The sequence below is a fragment of the Typopeltis vanoorti genome, chromosome 23, assembly GCF_054136105.1.
Source record: "Typopeltis vanoorti isolate ZY-2024b chromosome 23, IOZ_Tvanoo_1.0, whole genome shotgun sequence".
Taxonomy (NCBI): domain Eukaryota; kingdom Metazoa; phylum Arthropoda; class Arachnida; order Uropygi; family Thelyphonidae; genus Typopeltis; species Typopeltis vanoorti.
In genome coordinates, this window is record NC_143571.1 from 73,089,401 (window position 1) to 73,104,359 (window position 14,959).

The 14,959-nt window shown below is 38.1% G+C and overlaps 1 protein-coding gene across 1 annotated transcript in view; it reads left to right on the forward strand.

Moving 5' to 3' along the window:
• Positions 1-14,959, forward strand: part of LOC150093977 (mitochondrial import receptor subunit TOM40 homolog 1-like) — a 142,176-nt gene that overhangs the window by 38,620 nt on the left and 88,597 nt on the right. Inside the window, exon 2 of the mRNA XM_090412762.1 lies at positions 8,326-8,486. Coding sequence (XP_090268888.1) covers positions 8,326-8,486 — 161 coding nt within the window. The remainder of the gene's footprint in view (positions 1-8,325; positions 8,487-14,959) is intronic.

The following is a 14,959-nucleotide window of genomic DNA, read 5'->3' on the forward strand; positions in this document are numbered from 1 at the left end:
CGAGGCAGCATACGTTATTTCTGGTCTAACACCGATCTACTTAAAAATGCAGAATTCTGGTATATATGTGAAGTTACTTCTGGAAGATATAATGGAAATGCTAACGTCATTCTAAACCTCTGTGAACGTCTGCTTTGCTACAGTAGGTGGCCTAACTCAGCTAAGAAAATAATGGAAATGCTAACATCATACTAAACCTTTATGAACGTCTGCTTTGCTACAGTAGGTGGCCTTACTCAGCTAAGAAAACATATATTAAGGAGAAGGGAAGGTCTGATGGAAAAAGTGACGAATGCTACTTATACACTGATGAAAGTAACACAAGGAACCAGTTGTTCTTTCATAGCATGTCATAAACATGCCATCATACAAAAATGATGATTCAGAGTACATTCTCCCTTTTCAAACAGTCAATCAGAACAACTTGCCATAGTTAAATCGCTGTGATGTCTCTAGGAATTAGAACTGAACACCTCTAATCAAAAGACTGCGGCAGTAAAATTATTATAGATGCCATTAAAAACCAAAACAACCATCTAGCTCTAATAGAGTAAACAAGGAGTCTTATAAGTGATCTTATTCTAGAGGGATGGGAAAGTAGTTTAGGGTAAAGGCACACCAGAGTAGCAGAAATTGAGAGAGAGAGAGGTTCAGTTAGCTAAGGAAACAGGCTATTAAAAACATCTAGAAATAACTTACAAAGAGTATTCAATATCAGCTATGAAAACACTCCCTGAAGAAATAAGCCTAAATTTGTGGGGAGAAGAAGAAGAATGGAAAATTTCTAATTTCTAAAAGCAGAAATTAGTTTAGGGTAAAGGCACACCAGAGTAGCAGAAAATGAGAGAGAGAGGGGGGGGGGTTCAGTTAACTAAGGAAACAGCTATTAAAAACATCTAGAAATAACTTGCAAAGCGTATTCATAATCAGCTATAAAAATACTAGCTGAAGAAATAAGTCTAAATTTGTGTGGAGAAGAAGAAGAATGGAAAACATCTAAAAGCAGACTCCAGCTGAAAGTAAATGATGTCTCTTCAGACATAGAATGTCTATATAGATTCCATATTCTGGAATCACCATATGCATACATGCCTTTTACATAGACTGTATACTGAAGTGCCATTGAATTAGAGATAGGAGACACTATGCAAATTCTGTATAGCAACTCCCGCATTTGCATGCATGCATGGCCGAAACTGTGGTTATACTTAGCTGTTAGCTTTGGCTTCTCCAAGCATTCGTCGTGAGAAGCATAATGGGAAAGGTGTGGAATTTAGATGCATTTGACAGAAGGTAGATCATAGGTGCTCATGGGTCACTTGATCTCCAAAATTGTCAATGAACTTCGAATTTCTAGTACGACAGTTTCAAGAGTGTTCTGGGAACATGAAAATTCTGGCAAAAACAAGCACATGGACAAGCTTCAAAAAGTAACCAGCATTGAATGGTTGTGGGCTTTGCCATCTGACTCGCATCATACAGACTGATAGGGGCCAGAGATTATCTCATATCACTTCCCATCTGAATGAGGGTTCTGTCTGGAAAGTCAGTGCAAAGACCATGTGTGCAACATTCAATTCACTGTCTTGGCTTCAGGAGACACAGATCTATGAGAGTCCCACCTCTAACAGCATGGAGTCATGGATCCGGTATGTCAGCTCAGAACTGTACAAGGTGGTGATGGCTTGGAGTGTCTTTAGTTGGATGTCTTTGAAATCTACATGGAAGTCACGTTATGCCATTTATGTCCATCATGCATCACAATGGGGATGGCATCTACCAGCAAGAGAACTGTTCATCTCACAGGAGCATTCTGTTGACTTTGAAATAATAAAGTGGCCACCTAGAAGCCCTCATTTAAATCTCATCAAAAATCTATGGGATACTACCGAGCAGAGTGTTCATCACTGCTTGGGCGAATTGTGGACAAATCTGCATGGTGCATGGATCACTATACCTGTGAAACATTTTTGCAAGCTTGTGGAGTCTTTACCTCGTCATCTGGCAATCGTTATGAAGGCCAGAGGGGTCCAAAACATTACTAGGTAGTTATTCCTAATTCCCTAATTCAATGGCACTTCAGTGTAGTAGCACACAATTTTGCAAGTTGTTATGCAGTTTCTATAGCATTACATGCACACCTAAAACTGATTAATAATATTGTTCCTTACAACACAAATGTAAGCATTTTTTTTAATGATTAAGTTACTAAGCAGTTATTGAAATATGTAATTCATCATAATAGTGTCAGAGAAACATAGATGTACAAAACTATCTGTTTAATAGGATATTATTCATTGAGTGGAATATTTGTTCAATAGTTTAATTAATTTATTAGCGCCTCCGTAGTGCAATTGGAAGAACGACGGTACATTGCGCCCTTCGATTGGAATAGGCCTAAGTTCGATTCTCGTCGCGACGGGAGGAATCTTTATCTGGTCAATTTCAATCGATGGTGAGTTAGCTGATCTCATACAGAGGTAGCAGGGTTTTTTCTCCCGGAAACTCGGGTTTTTCATCCCGCATACATACAAATCGGCCCTTCAGAACACACGCAATTTACAGACAAAAAATTACTAGTTGTGGTGGTGTTGGAGGTGGGCGGTAGATGGCGTTGATTCGTAGTAGAGGTAAGGTGTAGAGACAGTTGAAGATGTCCTCCCGCAGTGAGTCTTCGGACTCCTTGGAGGTATCAGGAATAATAATAATAATAATTTGGTTACATGATTGTGGTTGTAACTTGATTTTAAAATGATCTAAGTTCCTCCTCGGGACTTTGAGGTTTCGAACTGATGCTGAGTTACCCAGTCGTGGATATAAATAATGTGATTTTTTTTTTTTTTTTTTTTTGCCTTTCCTTAGCAACTTGGATTTTTCCTCTTTAAAACAGACAAACCAGTCTTAGAACAAATGCAAATGACTAACTGTCCTTCAATGTCTTAGTTCCAATTTAATCAGAACTTGAATTGCTTGTTAGCTTAAAGTTTATCATCATCATCAAATTCCTGTCATGTACCCTGAAGGGTGTTACAGGATATGATAGTACTACATGAAAAATTTACATCATTACTAACTTTCTATCTACAATTTTCCTCCAAATCAGTCTGTTACTTGTCAAGACTCCGACATTATCAGATCTTATATTTCTATCGTCTAAGGCACTTTGTACTGTATCACTCCACCTATATCTTGGTCTTCCTCTGGGTCGTTTTACGGTCAACCTGGCAGAGAACACTTGTTTTGCTAATCTTTCTTCGCCCATTCTGTTTAAGTGACCATGCCACCTGAGATTAGCTCTGCTAACGCATTCCTGGATGCTGACAATGTCAAGTTCTTTCCTAATATCCTCATTTTTAATATGATATTGCAGCTTAAAGTTTCACTACTGAAATTTGCTGCATAACTAGCTAAATATAATATGTGGTTGTGTAAAATTGGTGATTTATAGTATATTAGTGTAGATTTTAGTCTTTTATAACATATTTTTGTTAAGATATTTCAATAATAAGTATAGTTTAAAATGGTGCCCAAAATACACAAGAAATGTAATGCTAAGAAGAGCAGCGAAGTTGAGAACAAGAGGACTTAATGCACTAAGGAGATTATTGAAGATATTGAGGAGGATGTTGAAAATTGAAATTGCAAAGTTAAAGAAATTATCAGAGACATGATGTGGAAATTACAGAAAGTCGAGGTGTTTAAGCCGGCATTAGTAACGTGGGGTGTCACAGTTATAGTTAATTTAAAATCTTTGAGGTCTGTGACACCCCACCTTACTAACGCCAGGTTAAATGAACATAGGGAGAAAAGAAAATTAAGGACCAAAATAAGAAGTAACAAAGCACTGAATCAGGTAAGTCAGTTAGTAATGAAAATCAGGTAAGTAACATTTTAAAAGATGTTATTTAGTATAGTAACTATTATAAAACATGCTGTTGATGAGCATGTAATAACTTCAAGTTTTCCCAGAACAAAATTAAAAATATAATGCAAACAATTCAAAAAACAGAAAAGAAAAGTAAATGAGATTGTAATTGTAGCAGGTATTAACAATTTAACCAGCAATAAGTCCACTATGATAGAGGACATTAAAGGGTTATTGGAAGAGGTAAGAGTGAGAAAGTGAAAATAGGAAGTATATTACCTTGACATGATAACAATAAATTAAGAAGAATGTCAAATGATTCGATGCATAGACTGTGTAGAAGGAATGGATAAGAGTTTTTTGGATGTGTGGAGTGAGTTTGAGGAAAGATTGGATTTGTGTAAGAGAGATAGCCTAAACATGAATGCATTTGGTATCAGGACTCTTGAAAAATTAATAACTGGTATGAGACCTAACAGAGAGTCAGGGGAAACTAAATTATAATGGTGGAATAGTGAGAATATGAGTATAAGAGCGACAATGTTATATAAGTGTGTTAATGATGGGATTGGCCATCATCATGGAAATGATCACGATGAGAGAATGGTTTCGGCTTTGTGTTCACCCAGTTCAGATCCATCAAGCACATGCAAAAATGTCTGCATATAGGCACTAATCAGACATATTAACTGGTATTGAGTGTAAAGGATACGGTATTTTTTAGACTAATCAGACATATTAACTGGTATTGAGTGTAAAGGATACAGTATTTTAGGAAGGATAGGAGAGGGATGTGATGATAATGATACAGATGACTTGAATCTGATTAGTGTTGAGACCTGTACTTGTAGTACTAGTAACATTATTTCATATGGCAGTGAGTTTGAAGCCATCTTGTGTGAGGTGGAATCTAACAAGATCATTTATGGACCTGGTGGATCCGTTGCTAGGAGTGAAGAATTACATCGCCAAATAGAAAAGATGGGTGCGAAAAAAAAAGGGTAATCATAATGGGAGACTTTAATTATCGAAATATAGATTGGGTAGCAGTAAAATCTCATGAAAAGAATGAAAATTAGTTTATTGAGCTGTTGTGAGACAACTTCCTCAGGCAGTATCTGATAGAAGGAACTCGAGGTCAAAGAGATTTAGATTTGATTGTAGTGTTAGAGGGTGTTTCAATTAAAGGTGTAACTATTCAAATGAAAATGGAGATGATTCGTAGTAGAGTGTAGTGGTTGAGACAGTTGTAAGTGTCCTCCCGCGATGAGTCTTCTGACTCCTTGGATGTGTCAGGAATAATAATAATATTCTGCCTCTGGTTGATGACAATGATCATGTGGTACTCACTTGGGAAGTAACTAAGTTTATGAATGTTCCATTCAGAAAAGGTTACATGCTGAACTATAGAACAGGAAATTATGACCAGCCTAAGAGTATACTGAGTTCAGTGGAATGAGGTTGGTTGCTGGAAGAGAAGAATATCTACAGTGGGAAGCATTTAAAAAATGGTTAAATGATGCAGTATCAGAATGTGTCCTGAGAGTTAGAAGAATAGATATCGTGGGAGTCATATGCATGTGTAATCTTATTAAACAAGAAAAGGATGCTGTGGAAGGAATACTGTGCATAAGGATAATGTCTTGTGAAAATTTTAAGCAGCAGGTTAGAAGAGTCGCATCTGTTGTACAGAAAGCAAAGTCCGACTATGAAAAGAAACTGGCTCAGCAGTTTACAGACAGCCCACAAGAATTCTATTGATATTCTGAAAGAATAACTCTACTGAATGCAGATAGTGTGAGGGTGACAGATGTAGAAGAGGTTATTCAACTAATGAGTGACCATTTTGCTAACAGCTATCAACCTGGTGTATGCAACATTGAGCTCACTTCTACCTCTTCACTGGATGAAGAAACTACCGTGTGAGGACAAGGTATTAGAGCTGTTGCATATAAGGTAACTGAACAAGAATTCAACAATGGGGACTGATAGGATATCTAAAAGAGTTTTCAGTTGAAGTGACTATTCCTTTAGCTTGAGTCTCGGAACAGGAAAGATTCCACGGGAATGGAAAGAATGTATAGTAATTCCATTGCATAAGAGTATTGCAAAAACCAATGTATCCAGCTATCGACCAATTTAGTATCTCAGGAGTGGTGGTGAAGATTGTAGGAAAAATGGGTTGACAGCTAATCTCTACTTTGCAGTGAACAGCATGGGTCATGTTTTAGCTACTTGTTTGCATTCTGTAATAATGTTACCATTGAACTAGACAATGGAAATGAATACAGCATGGAACACTCTTGCATAAATTTGCGAATATGGGTTTGGATTATAAAATATTAGCATGGATAAGAGGATGGTTGACTGACATGTCAAAAAAGTGGTATACGGGAATGTGAGTCTGCAAGATCTGGGTGATCTGATCCTCTATCTCCCCTTTTCTTTAACTGTGTCATAGATGAGTTTCTTTACTCATCTATGACATTTCTTTTCACTATCTTCCTAGCCATATAGGCTACTCTCTAGGTGCTTCTTCCTTTAATGCTATGGTCTTTGTGGATGATCTTGTTTGCGTAGCCTCTACTAAAGTAGGCTTGCAGGAACTTCTTGACTGGGCAGTTGACTTTTTCTCTGTTCAAGGCCTTTCTGTTAATGTAGAGAAGTCCTGCTCTACATTAATAGTGCACAAGAGATGGGCATCTCTGCTGCACTGTTCTGTAGATGGTGCTCCTTTAAAAGAGTCATGTCTGGTGCCTCCCCAGCATGATTGGGTAAGGGATGGCACCAGACTCCTCCCTGAGTTCGAGTATACTGACCTTATCAAGACAAGGATCAATGCCCTGCCCACTCGAGCCTGTACAGCTCATTGGGATAGCGATGACTCAAACTGTATGGCTGGCTGCCACTACAGTGAGACATTGTTTCATATAGCCCAGTGTTGCTTCTGCACCCATGGGGGTCCATGTGCAGAGGCATTACGATGTGGTCTCCTTTCTGAACAATCGCTTTAAGAACAAAGGTTGGGAGACTGCAGTGGAACCACATTATAGGACCTCTGTGGGTTTGTGTAAGCCAGACTTGGTGATTAAAAGAGATGGTGACATTTGGGTAGTTGATGCCCAGGTGGTGGGAACAGGGCGCCCTATAGTCATAATAATAAGGTAAACTATTATAAGAATAACCAAGATCTAGTTAGTAAGATACAGGAGAAGCATGGGGCAACTCCGAGGTTTACCAGCACCACCATCTCTTTACATGGCATATGGAGCGCAGATAGCTATAAGGACTTAAAACAGCTTGGGCTTACGCAGAAGGATATAGAAGTTCTTTCCTTGAGGGCCCTACAGGGTACACTGGTAGCATGGCGTTGTCGCCAGAGAATGATTACAATGATAACTAGAACAGGCATAGGGTAAAACACTTGTAAAGGCTTAGGCCTATACAAGGGGAGTACTACCCTTACATCTTGTCCAGACATCTGAACAAGATGCCTGGAGGAAAAGAAGAAAAAAAACCAGTGGTGTACCACAAGGATCAGTGCTTGTTCAATCTGTACATTAATGATATTGGGAAGGATTTGACGAGTGACATACAACTATTTGCTGATGATGCAAACATAAGTAGGGCAATCAGGAATGCTGTGGATATGCGGTACTTGCAGAATGATATGAATAGGCTTGTATTGTGGCCATGGGAAAATGGATGTCAGTAAATGTAAAGTAATGCACTATGGTATGATTAGATATCCAATATCATATTATATTAGTTTGGATTATGCTAGAAAAAACTGATCAAGCTAAGGATCTTGGCATGTTAGTAGATAGGAAGTTGAAGTTCAGGGGTCATGTAGCAAAGATTGCAAATACAACTCAAAAGATAATTGCAATGCCGAAAGAAACTTTCACATGTAAAGATAAGGAAGTCATTTTGCCTCTTTACAAGACCTTAAGACCTCGTTTGGACTATTCTGGTTTCCATTGTGAGTCTTATACATTGGAAGAGCGCAAACAATAGCTAAAAATGATATCAGAATTGGGGAATGATGTAAACATAAGTAGGGCAATCAGGAATGCTGTGGATACGCAACACTGATTATGAAGACAGATTGAGAATTTGTATACTGCAGACACCAGCAAACAGGAGCTCAAAAAGGGTGATATGATTGAGACTTACAAATTTTATGGAGAGTGGGGAAAGGACAAGAGGACATCCTTGGAAGCTAAGAAAAGGGAGTGAGGGCTAGATTTTTCTCTCATAGAGTAGTGCATGATTGGAGTTGATTGCCATTGGATGTTGTGTGTGTGTGCGCGCGTGCGCGCAAGCAATGTGAATGAATTCAGAAATAAGTATATATGAGTTCCTGACTTCCTGAAGGTCTCTCTTTATAATAATAATTAATAATAATATTGTAAAATTATGCTATACTTGAATACTATATGAAAGTTTTTCCTTTATAGATGTTTTTCCTATGAATTTTGAGGGAGCTAAGTTGATAGTGAACAAAGGCCTTAGTAATCATTTCCAAATTAGTCACACATTGAATATGAGTTCTGTTACACCATCAGGTTATAGATTTGGTGCTACGTATGTTGGTACTAATCAGATTAGTCCAACTGAGGTAAGAAGAAAAGTTATAAATTAAAAGTATTAAAACAATGATATAATTTCTTGTCAAATATAATATAGTTTAACTAATTTTGAATTGAATGCAGAATTGTCATCTGCTCTGGCAGTGCATATGCCTTAACCAAAGATCTGTCTATAAGTTTTGTTATTTACAAAAGGTTAAACAAAAATTAATCACACACAAAATTTAAACCCTAGTCTTTGGAATGCATTTTATAAATCTAAAAAACAAAAATCCTCAAAAATATAAGAAATCTTAATTATGTTATAAAAGAGTAAAATAAATTTCTTATTCTGTTGACTTTAAACCTCATATTAAATCAAAACTGTGTATATGCTGTTATTAAAATTATACAGATGTACTGATTGTTTGAATACTATATATCATTGAAAGACCATGTGGTACATCTAGGTAAGAAATAATAAATGTAGGGGAATGCATGTTGAATGACTGCAGTTTGTACACTACTGAAATAGATGTGATGGATTAAAGTTCATGTTCATGCTGGGCCACATATCAGATGGGTCATGTTAGGCAGGAGCTTGCTTGACTGCATATCACTTTGCTTTGAAATTGGTTGGGTGTATTTTTAGAAATTTCTCAGTAGAATTTATGTATAAGACTTATCTGTGTCATAGAAAATGATGAAAGTGATATCTTATTTGAAGTTAGAGAAAATCTGGGAGTAAAAACTGAAACATTTGCTTTTTAATATAATTAATTTAGTTTAATCTTTTATCCAAGTGTAAGCCAACAAAGTTTGCGTCTGAAGTATCTTCAGGACTGAGGCAACTCATGGTAAAGATGGACCAAGCTCTCATCCCTCCTTGTTTTAGTATATCCCATAATGCAAAGCACATCTCCTTGCGGACATGTATAATGCTGAACATTAAGGGAAGGGCCACTACCCGGAGCAGTTTTGACCTTTATTGAAGTCTTATCAGTGGGAGCCAGACCCAGAGGTGGTGATACCAAGGTGGAAACAATGGAGAAGTCATCTTTACCTCTATGAGTTGCCAAAGGTGTCTCATTTTATTATTAAATTACTCTGGATTTAGAGAAAGATGTTGGAAGTTTTTTCCCACTTGGTTTTAATCTTTTATCCAAGTGTGAGCAAACAAAGTTTGCGCCTGAAAAATCTTCAGGACTGAGGCAACTCGTAAAGGTGGAGCAAGCTCTCATCACTCCTTGTCTTAGTATCTCCCATAATGCAAAGCACATCTCCTTGCAGACATGTATAATGTCTGCAAGGAGATGTGCTTTGCTATTCATTAAGGGAAGGGCCACCACCCAGACCGATTTTGACCTTTATTGAATGTTCAAGTACATGTCAAACTCCAGAAACTCAGCATTGTTCCCCTCAGTAACAGGCTCACCCTACCACTGAGAAGCTCTCAGCATTGGCTCTACCCCACCATCGAGCAGAGCCGCTCATATGTCATCTGAGGGGTAACAGCAACAACCAGGCCTCAGTTAACTTCATGGGCTACAGCATTGCCATTCATTACCCCCCCCCAGGACCTGGGTGACAGCAACAGCCAAGCTTTAGTTAGAACTTCATGGGCTACAGCATTGCCATTCATCACCCAAACTTCCAACCGGTTTCGACCTTTATTGAATGTTCAAGTACAGGTCAAACTCCAAAAACTCAGCATTATTCCCCTCAGTAACAGGCTCACCCTGCCACTGAGAACTCTCTGAACTGGTTGGCTCTACACTGTGACAGACTCACCCCATCACTGAGCAGAGCCGCTCATATCTCATCTGAGGCGTAACAGCAACAGCCATGCCTCAGTTAACTTCATGGGCTACAGCATTGCCATTCATCACCCAAGCTTCCAACCGGTTTCGACCTTTATTAAGGTCTCGCCAGTGGGAGCCAGACCCAGAGGTGGTGATACCAAGGTGGAAGCAATGGAGAAGTTGTATTTACCTATACGAGTTGCCAAAAGGTGTCTCACCTTATTATTAAATTACTCTGGATTTAGAGAAAGATGTTGGAAGTTTTTTCCCACTTGGTTAGACTATAATAAATTTAGTTTAATCCTTTATCCAAGTGTAAGTAAACAAAGTTCGTGCCAAAGTATCTTCAGGACTGAGGCAACTCGTGGTAAAGGTGGCCCAAGCTCTCATCACTCCTTAACTTCTAACATCTTTCTCTAAATCCAGAGTAATTTAATAATAAGATGAGACACCTTTTGGCAACTCGTATAGGTAAATATGACTTCTCCATTGCTTCCACCTTGGTGACCGCGCGGTTAGCCTAGTGGCTTTGCGCTTCGCAACCATATGACTGGGGAAGAAGTGTCCCAAGTTCGATTCCCGTGGTAGACGTGAGGAATTTGAGGATCTTCCTCAGGCATAGCCAAGTTAGCCGGTCTTGGCTAACTTGGCTACGCGGTCAGTAGGGTTTTTCCGCCAGTTTATCTGGCGTTTTTCATCCCGCAAACAGGCAAACCGGCCCCCGTGAACATACACTTCTACAGTCCAAAATATATCCCCCCCCCCCCCAGCGGCAGACCAGGCGACGGGTCGGTTGGGAGTAGTACTAACAAGTAGTCGCATCTAAGTAACAGGCAGACCCTGCATAGGAAGCGGGAATAACGCGAAGAAGAAGAAGAAGATTGCTTCCACCTTGGTATCACCACCTTTGGGTCTGGCTCTCACTGATGAGACCTCAATAAAGGTCGAAACCGGTCTGGGTAGTGGCCCTTCCCTTAATGCATAGCATTATACATGTCTGCAAGGAGATGTGCTTTGCATTATGGGAGATACTAAAACAAGGAGTGATGAGAGCTTTGTCCACCTTTACCACGAGTTGCCTCAGTCCTGAAGATGCTTCAGACGCAAACTTTGTTTGCTTACACTTGGATAAAGGATTAAACTAAATTTATTATAGTCTAACCTAGTGGGGGAAAAACTTCCAACTGCTTTTTAATATGTTATGCATTGTAGAATTGGTTGGTTTCTGCACTGGTTTATTTGTGTGAGCTTATCTAAATTTCATTTTTATGATTATAGAGGAGTACGTGATCTGCAAACAAGAAAAAGCCAATTGTTACAATCAATTAATTCTTTCTTTTAAGGTTACACAGTGGTCAGCATTCATAGTGAAGAATTTGTGGAGACACAACACATGTTTTAGAATAATTACTTTATTTAACATTAAGTAAAGTGATAATCGACGTTTCTACTTGAGGTCATCATCAGGAAACATGTACAATATACAAGCTACATGCTGTTGCACTATACAAAAGTAAAACGAATCTAAATGTTTGTTAATTAATTTTCTTATCCTGACCTCTGGTGTGTTGTGTGTGTGGTGGGGGGGGGGGGAACCGAACTACATTAAACAATTTTTACAGTTCTTTTGTATTGAGATTTTCTTCTGTCTGGAGTTGTTTTGGTTGCTGTATTGGTTGAAGATGGATCCTCCACATTCTTGGAATAATTAATCCATCATTTTTGTTCAGATTTGGATGATGTTTCAGCATTTCACAAGCTTGTTTGAATTTTCTTTCATACCAGGTTTTGGTGCTGTGTAGGGACTTGGTGCCTTTCCAGTCAATTCTGTGTGGCATGTTTGGAGTGCATTGTTCTGATAGGCCTGTTTTACCATAGTGGGGGAATGAACACAAATGCCACATTAACGTGGCATTTGTGTTCATCTTTTCTCATTGGGATGGTGCATCCTGTTTCCCCTATGTAAGGTAGGTTGCAGGCATATCGAATCGAATTTTGTAAACCCCTGAGTGGGCAAAGTATGGAAAAGGATCATTGGAGGAACTAAGTAAATTTCTTAGTTTTGCTGGGGGTTTGAAGGTTGTCTTGATGTTGTATTTAAGTAGTGTTCTATGTTTTCTGGAATACCTCTAATGTAGGATATGGCTATGGTATTCTTGTAATCTGTTTTTCTTTTAATGCATTTTTATGATGATCTTGTGAACTGTTTTTTTATTGTAGTCATTTTTTACAAAGCTTTGGTTAATGATTTCAAATTCTTGATTCAGGGTTTATTGATTGGAGCAAATTATTATGGCTCTGTGTTTGAGGGTGCTGGTGATAACTACTTTTTGTGTTGGATGGTGGTATGAATTTTTATGTATCTTCTGGCCTGTGTGTGTAGGTTTGCAATAGACTAAAGGAGAGGCAACGTGAGGGAAGACGTGTGACAAATGTGTCTAAAAAAGGAAGAGAGTTGTTGTTTTCGATTTCGATGATGAATTGGATATGTTTGCGTTGCTTATTCAGGTGACTTAGGAATGTATTTAATGTTTCGTGGCAGTGGGGCTAAATGGCAAAAATATCAACATATCTGAGCCAGACTTTGGCTTTTAGGCTGGCTAAATCTAGAGGTCTTTGAAGTCTTCCATGTAAAAGTTAGCTGGGGGGGGGGTGAGCCCATGGTCGTTGTAGGTAAAAATTATTTTGTCACATGAAATACCCGGAGCGGAGTATGTGGGCAAAGAGGGCATGATATCAGGTGGAAATATGTTTTGTAGGAGAAGAATAGTATCATTGATGGAGACATTAATGAAAAGGGCAGTTAATTCAAAGCTGACTTATAAATCTTTGTCATTGAGTGTGATGTTTTTCTAATCTTGTTTATGAAGTGTTGTGTATTTTTTATGTTGGAGGGGAAATGACCTACCAACTCCTTGAGTGTGGCCGCTAATTTCTTGGCTAAATGATAATTCCACCCAACACAAAAACTAGGAGTCGTCAGCACTCTCAAACACAGAATCTGTTATTTCTGACCCAGGGATAGAAGGGTTGTTGAAGTTGCAACCTTGAACTGCTATGAGAACAAAAAATATGCACACTTTGCATGTAAAACATAACAGATGACCTGTTGCTTTTTTACACGTTTATTATTGTATACAAATGTAATTACCTTATTAGCTTGGGGTATTTCATTGTCAAATTGAAGTGTGTAACATTTTTTGCCCCTCTTCTAACAGTTTTTATTATTTTTTAGACAAAAACGTAGACTTGAGATAAAAATTTGAAACTGTGTTTGTAAGTAACAGTTTCAAATTTTTAATACATGCGCTTGTATTAAATGTATATGGTCTCTCTTCATAATAAAATAATTTGTTTTGATACTTTAACGTTAAGTTGGATTACATTACTATGACAACGGTAGAGTGTGCTTGTGTCTGTCAAGTAGTGTGGATGAAAGAACACTTGATGTAGTTAGGAATATGCTTGCTGCTACTTTAAAACTTCCTGTGTTCAAGGTGATTTAGTTTGAAAACTATATAGAATGTGCTGTTAAGTATGAAATTAACACAGTTTCATTTGAAAAAAAAAGTAAACAGAATATTCCACACCTCCTTTGTAGAATTCGAATCTGGGTTTTTCTAACTCAAAGAGCATGTATCATTCCTTTGGAACTGCAGTCCTAAGTGAGTAGAATTCATAGCACTTTCAAGATTAGCACTCTTTAGAATCTGAGGAATATCACATTCCTAAAAATACTACTAGAGTATCACTCATGGGATTATTTTTTTCCCTGCAGTTTTTTAATTAAATTTCTTAACTTTGATTCTTACATAGCATCTGAGATACATATCCGATTAATAGATATTAATATCAGAATTGTTACAACTTTAATACTAATGCAGATAATATTCAAACATTCCTCTCTTTATTAAACAGTTCACACACACACACTGCTAACACTTGCAGAAGAAAGAAGCCTAAACTTGTGGGAAGAAGAATGGAAAACAAAAAACAGATTAACAACAACAGAATTCTTGCCAAGTATCAGAAAACATACGGATGACCTGTCGCTTTTTTACACGTTTATTATTGTATACAAATGTAATTACCTTATTAGCCTGGGGTAGTTTCATTGTCAAATTGAAGTGTGTAACATTTTTTGCCCCTCTTCTAACAGTTTTTATTATTTTTTAGACAAAAACGTAGACTTGAGATAAAAATTTGAAACTGTGTTTTTAACAATAGAATTCTTGCCAAGTATCAAAAACAAGTCGACTTTCCAGGTAAGACACTACCCCTACACAGATTCCACATCCTGGAATCCCCATCATGCATTTGTTGTCTGCATCTTCGACAGACTATCGATCACATACTTTATGAAGCTCGGCTACTGGACTCCATTCAGATGCCCCAACATGTCATAACTTCTGGAGACAAGTGGTTGGTGTCAAAACAGACTTGTTCAAAAGTATTACTCGGAATTAATTAATTTTGCCAATAAAATCGACTTCAAGTCATTGTAATGTAACATAAATTACTGATATTGTATGAATTATATGGTGTAAATATATGTATACTAGGGGGAGCTACTTTCCCCCGGTGCCTACGACTCCCAACCCCGTGTTCTGGACTGGTAGGCCGGTTTTCATTGAATTCTGATGACTCGAAAGGGGGGGGGGTCTGGCACCTACGGTGCCCAATCCCCCGAGTTCCAGACTGGTAGGTCGGTTCTCCTTGAA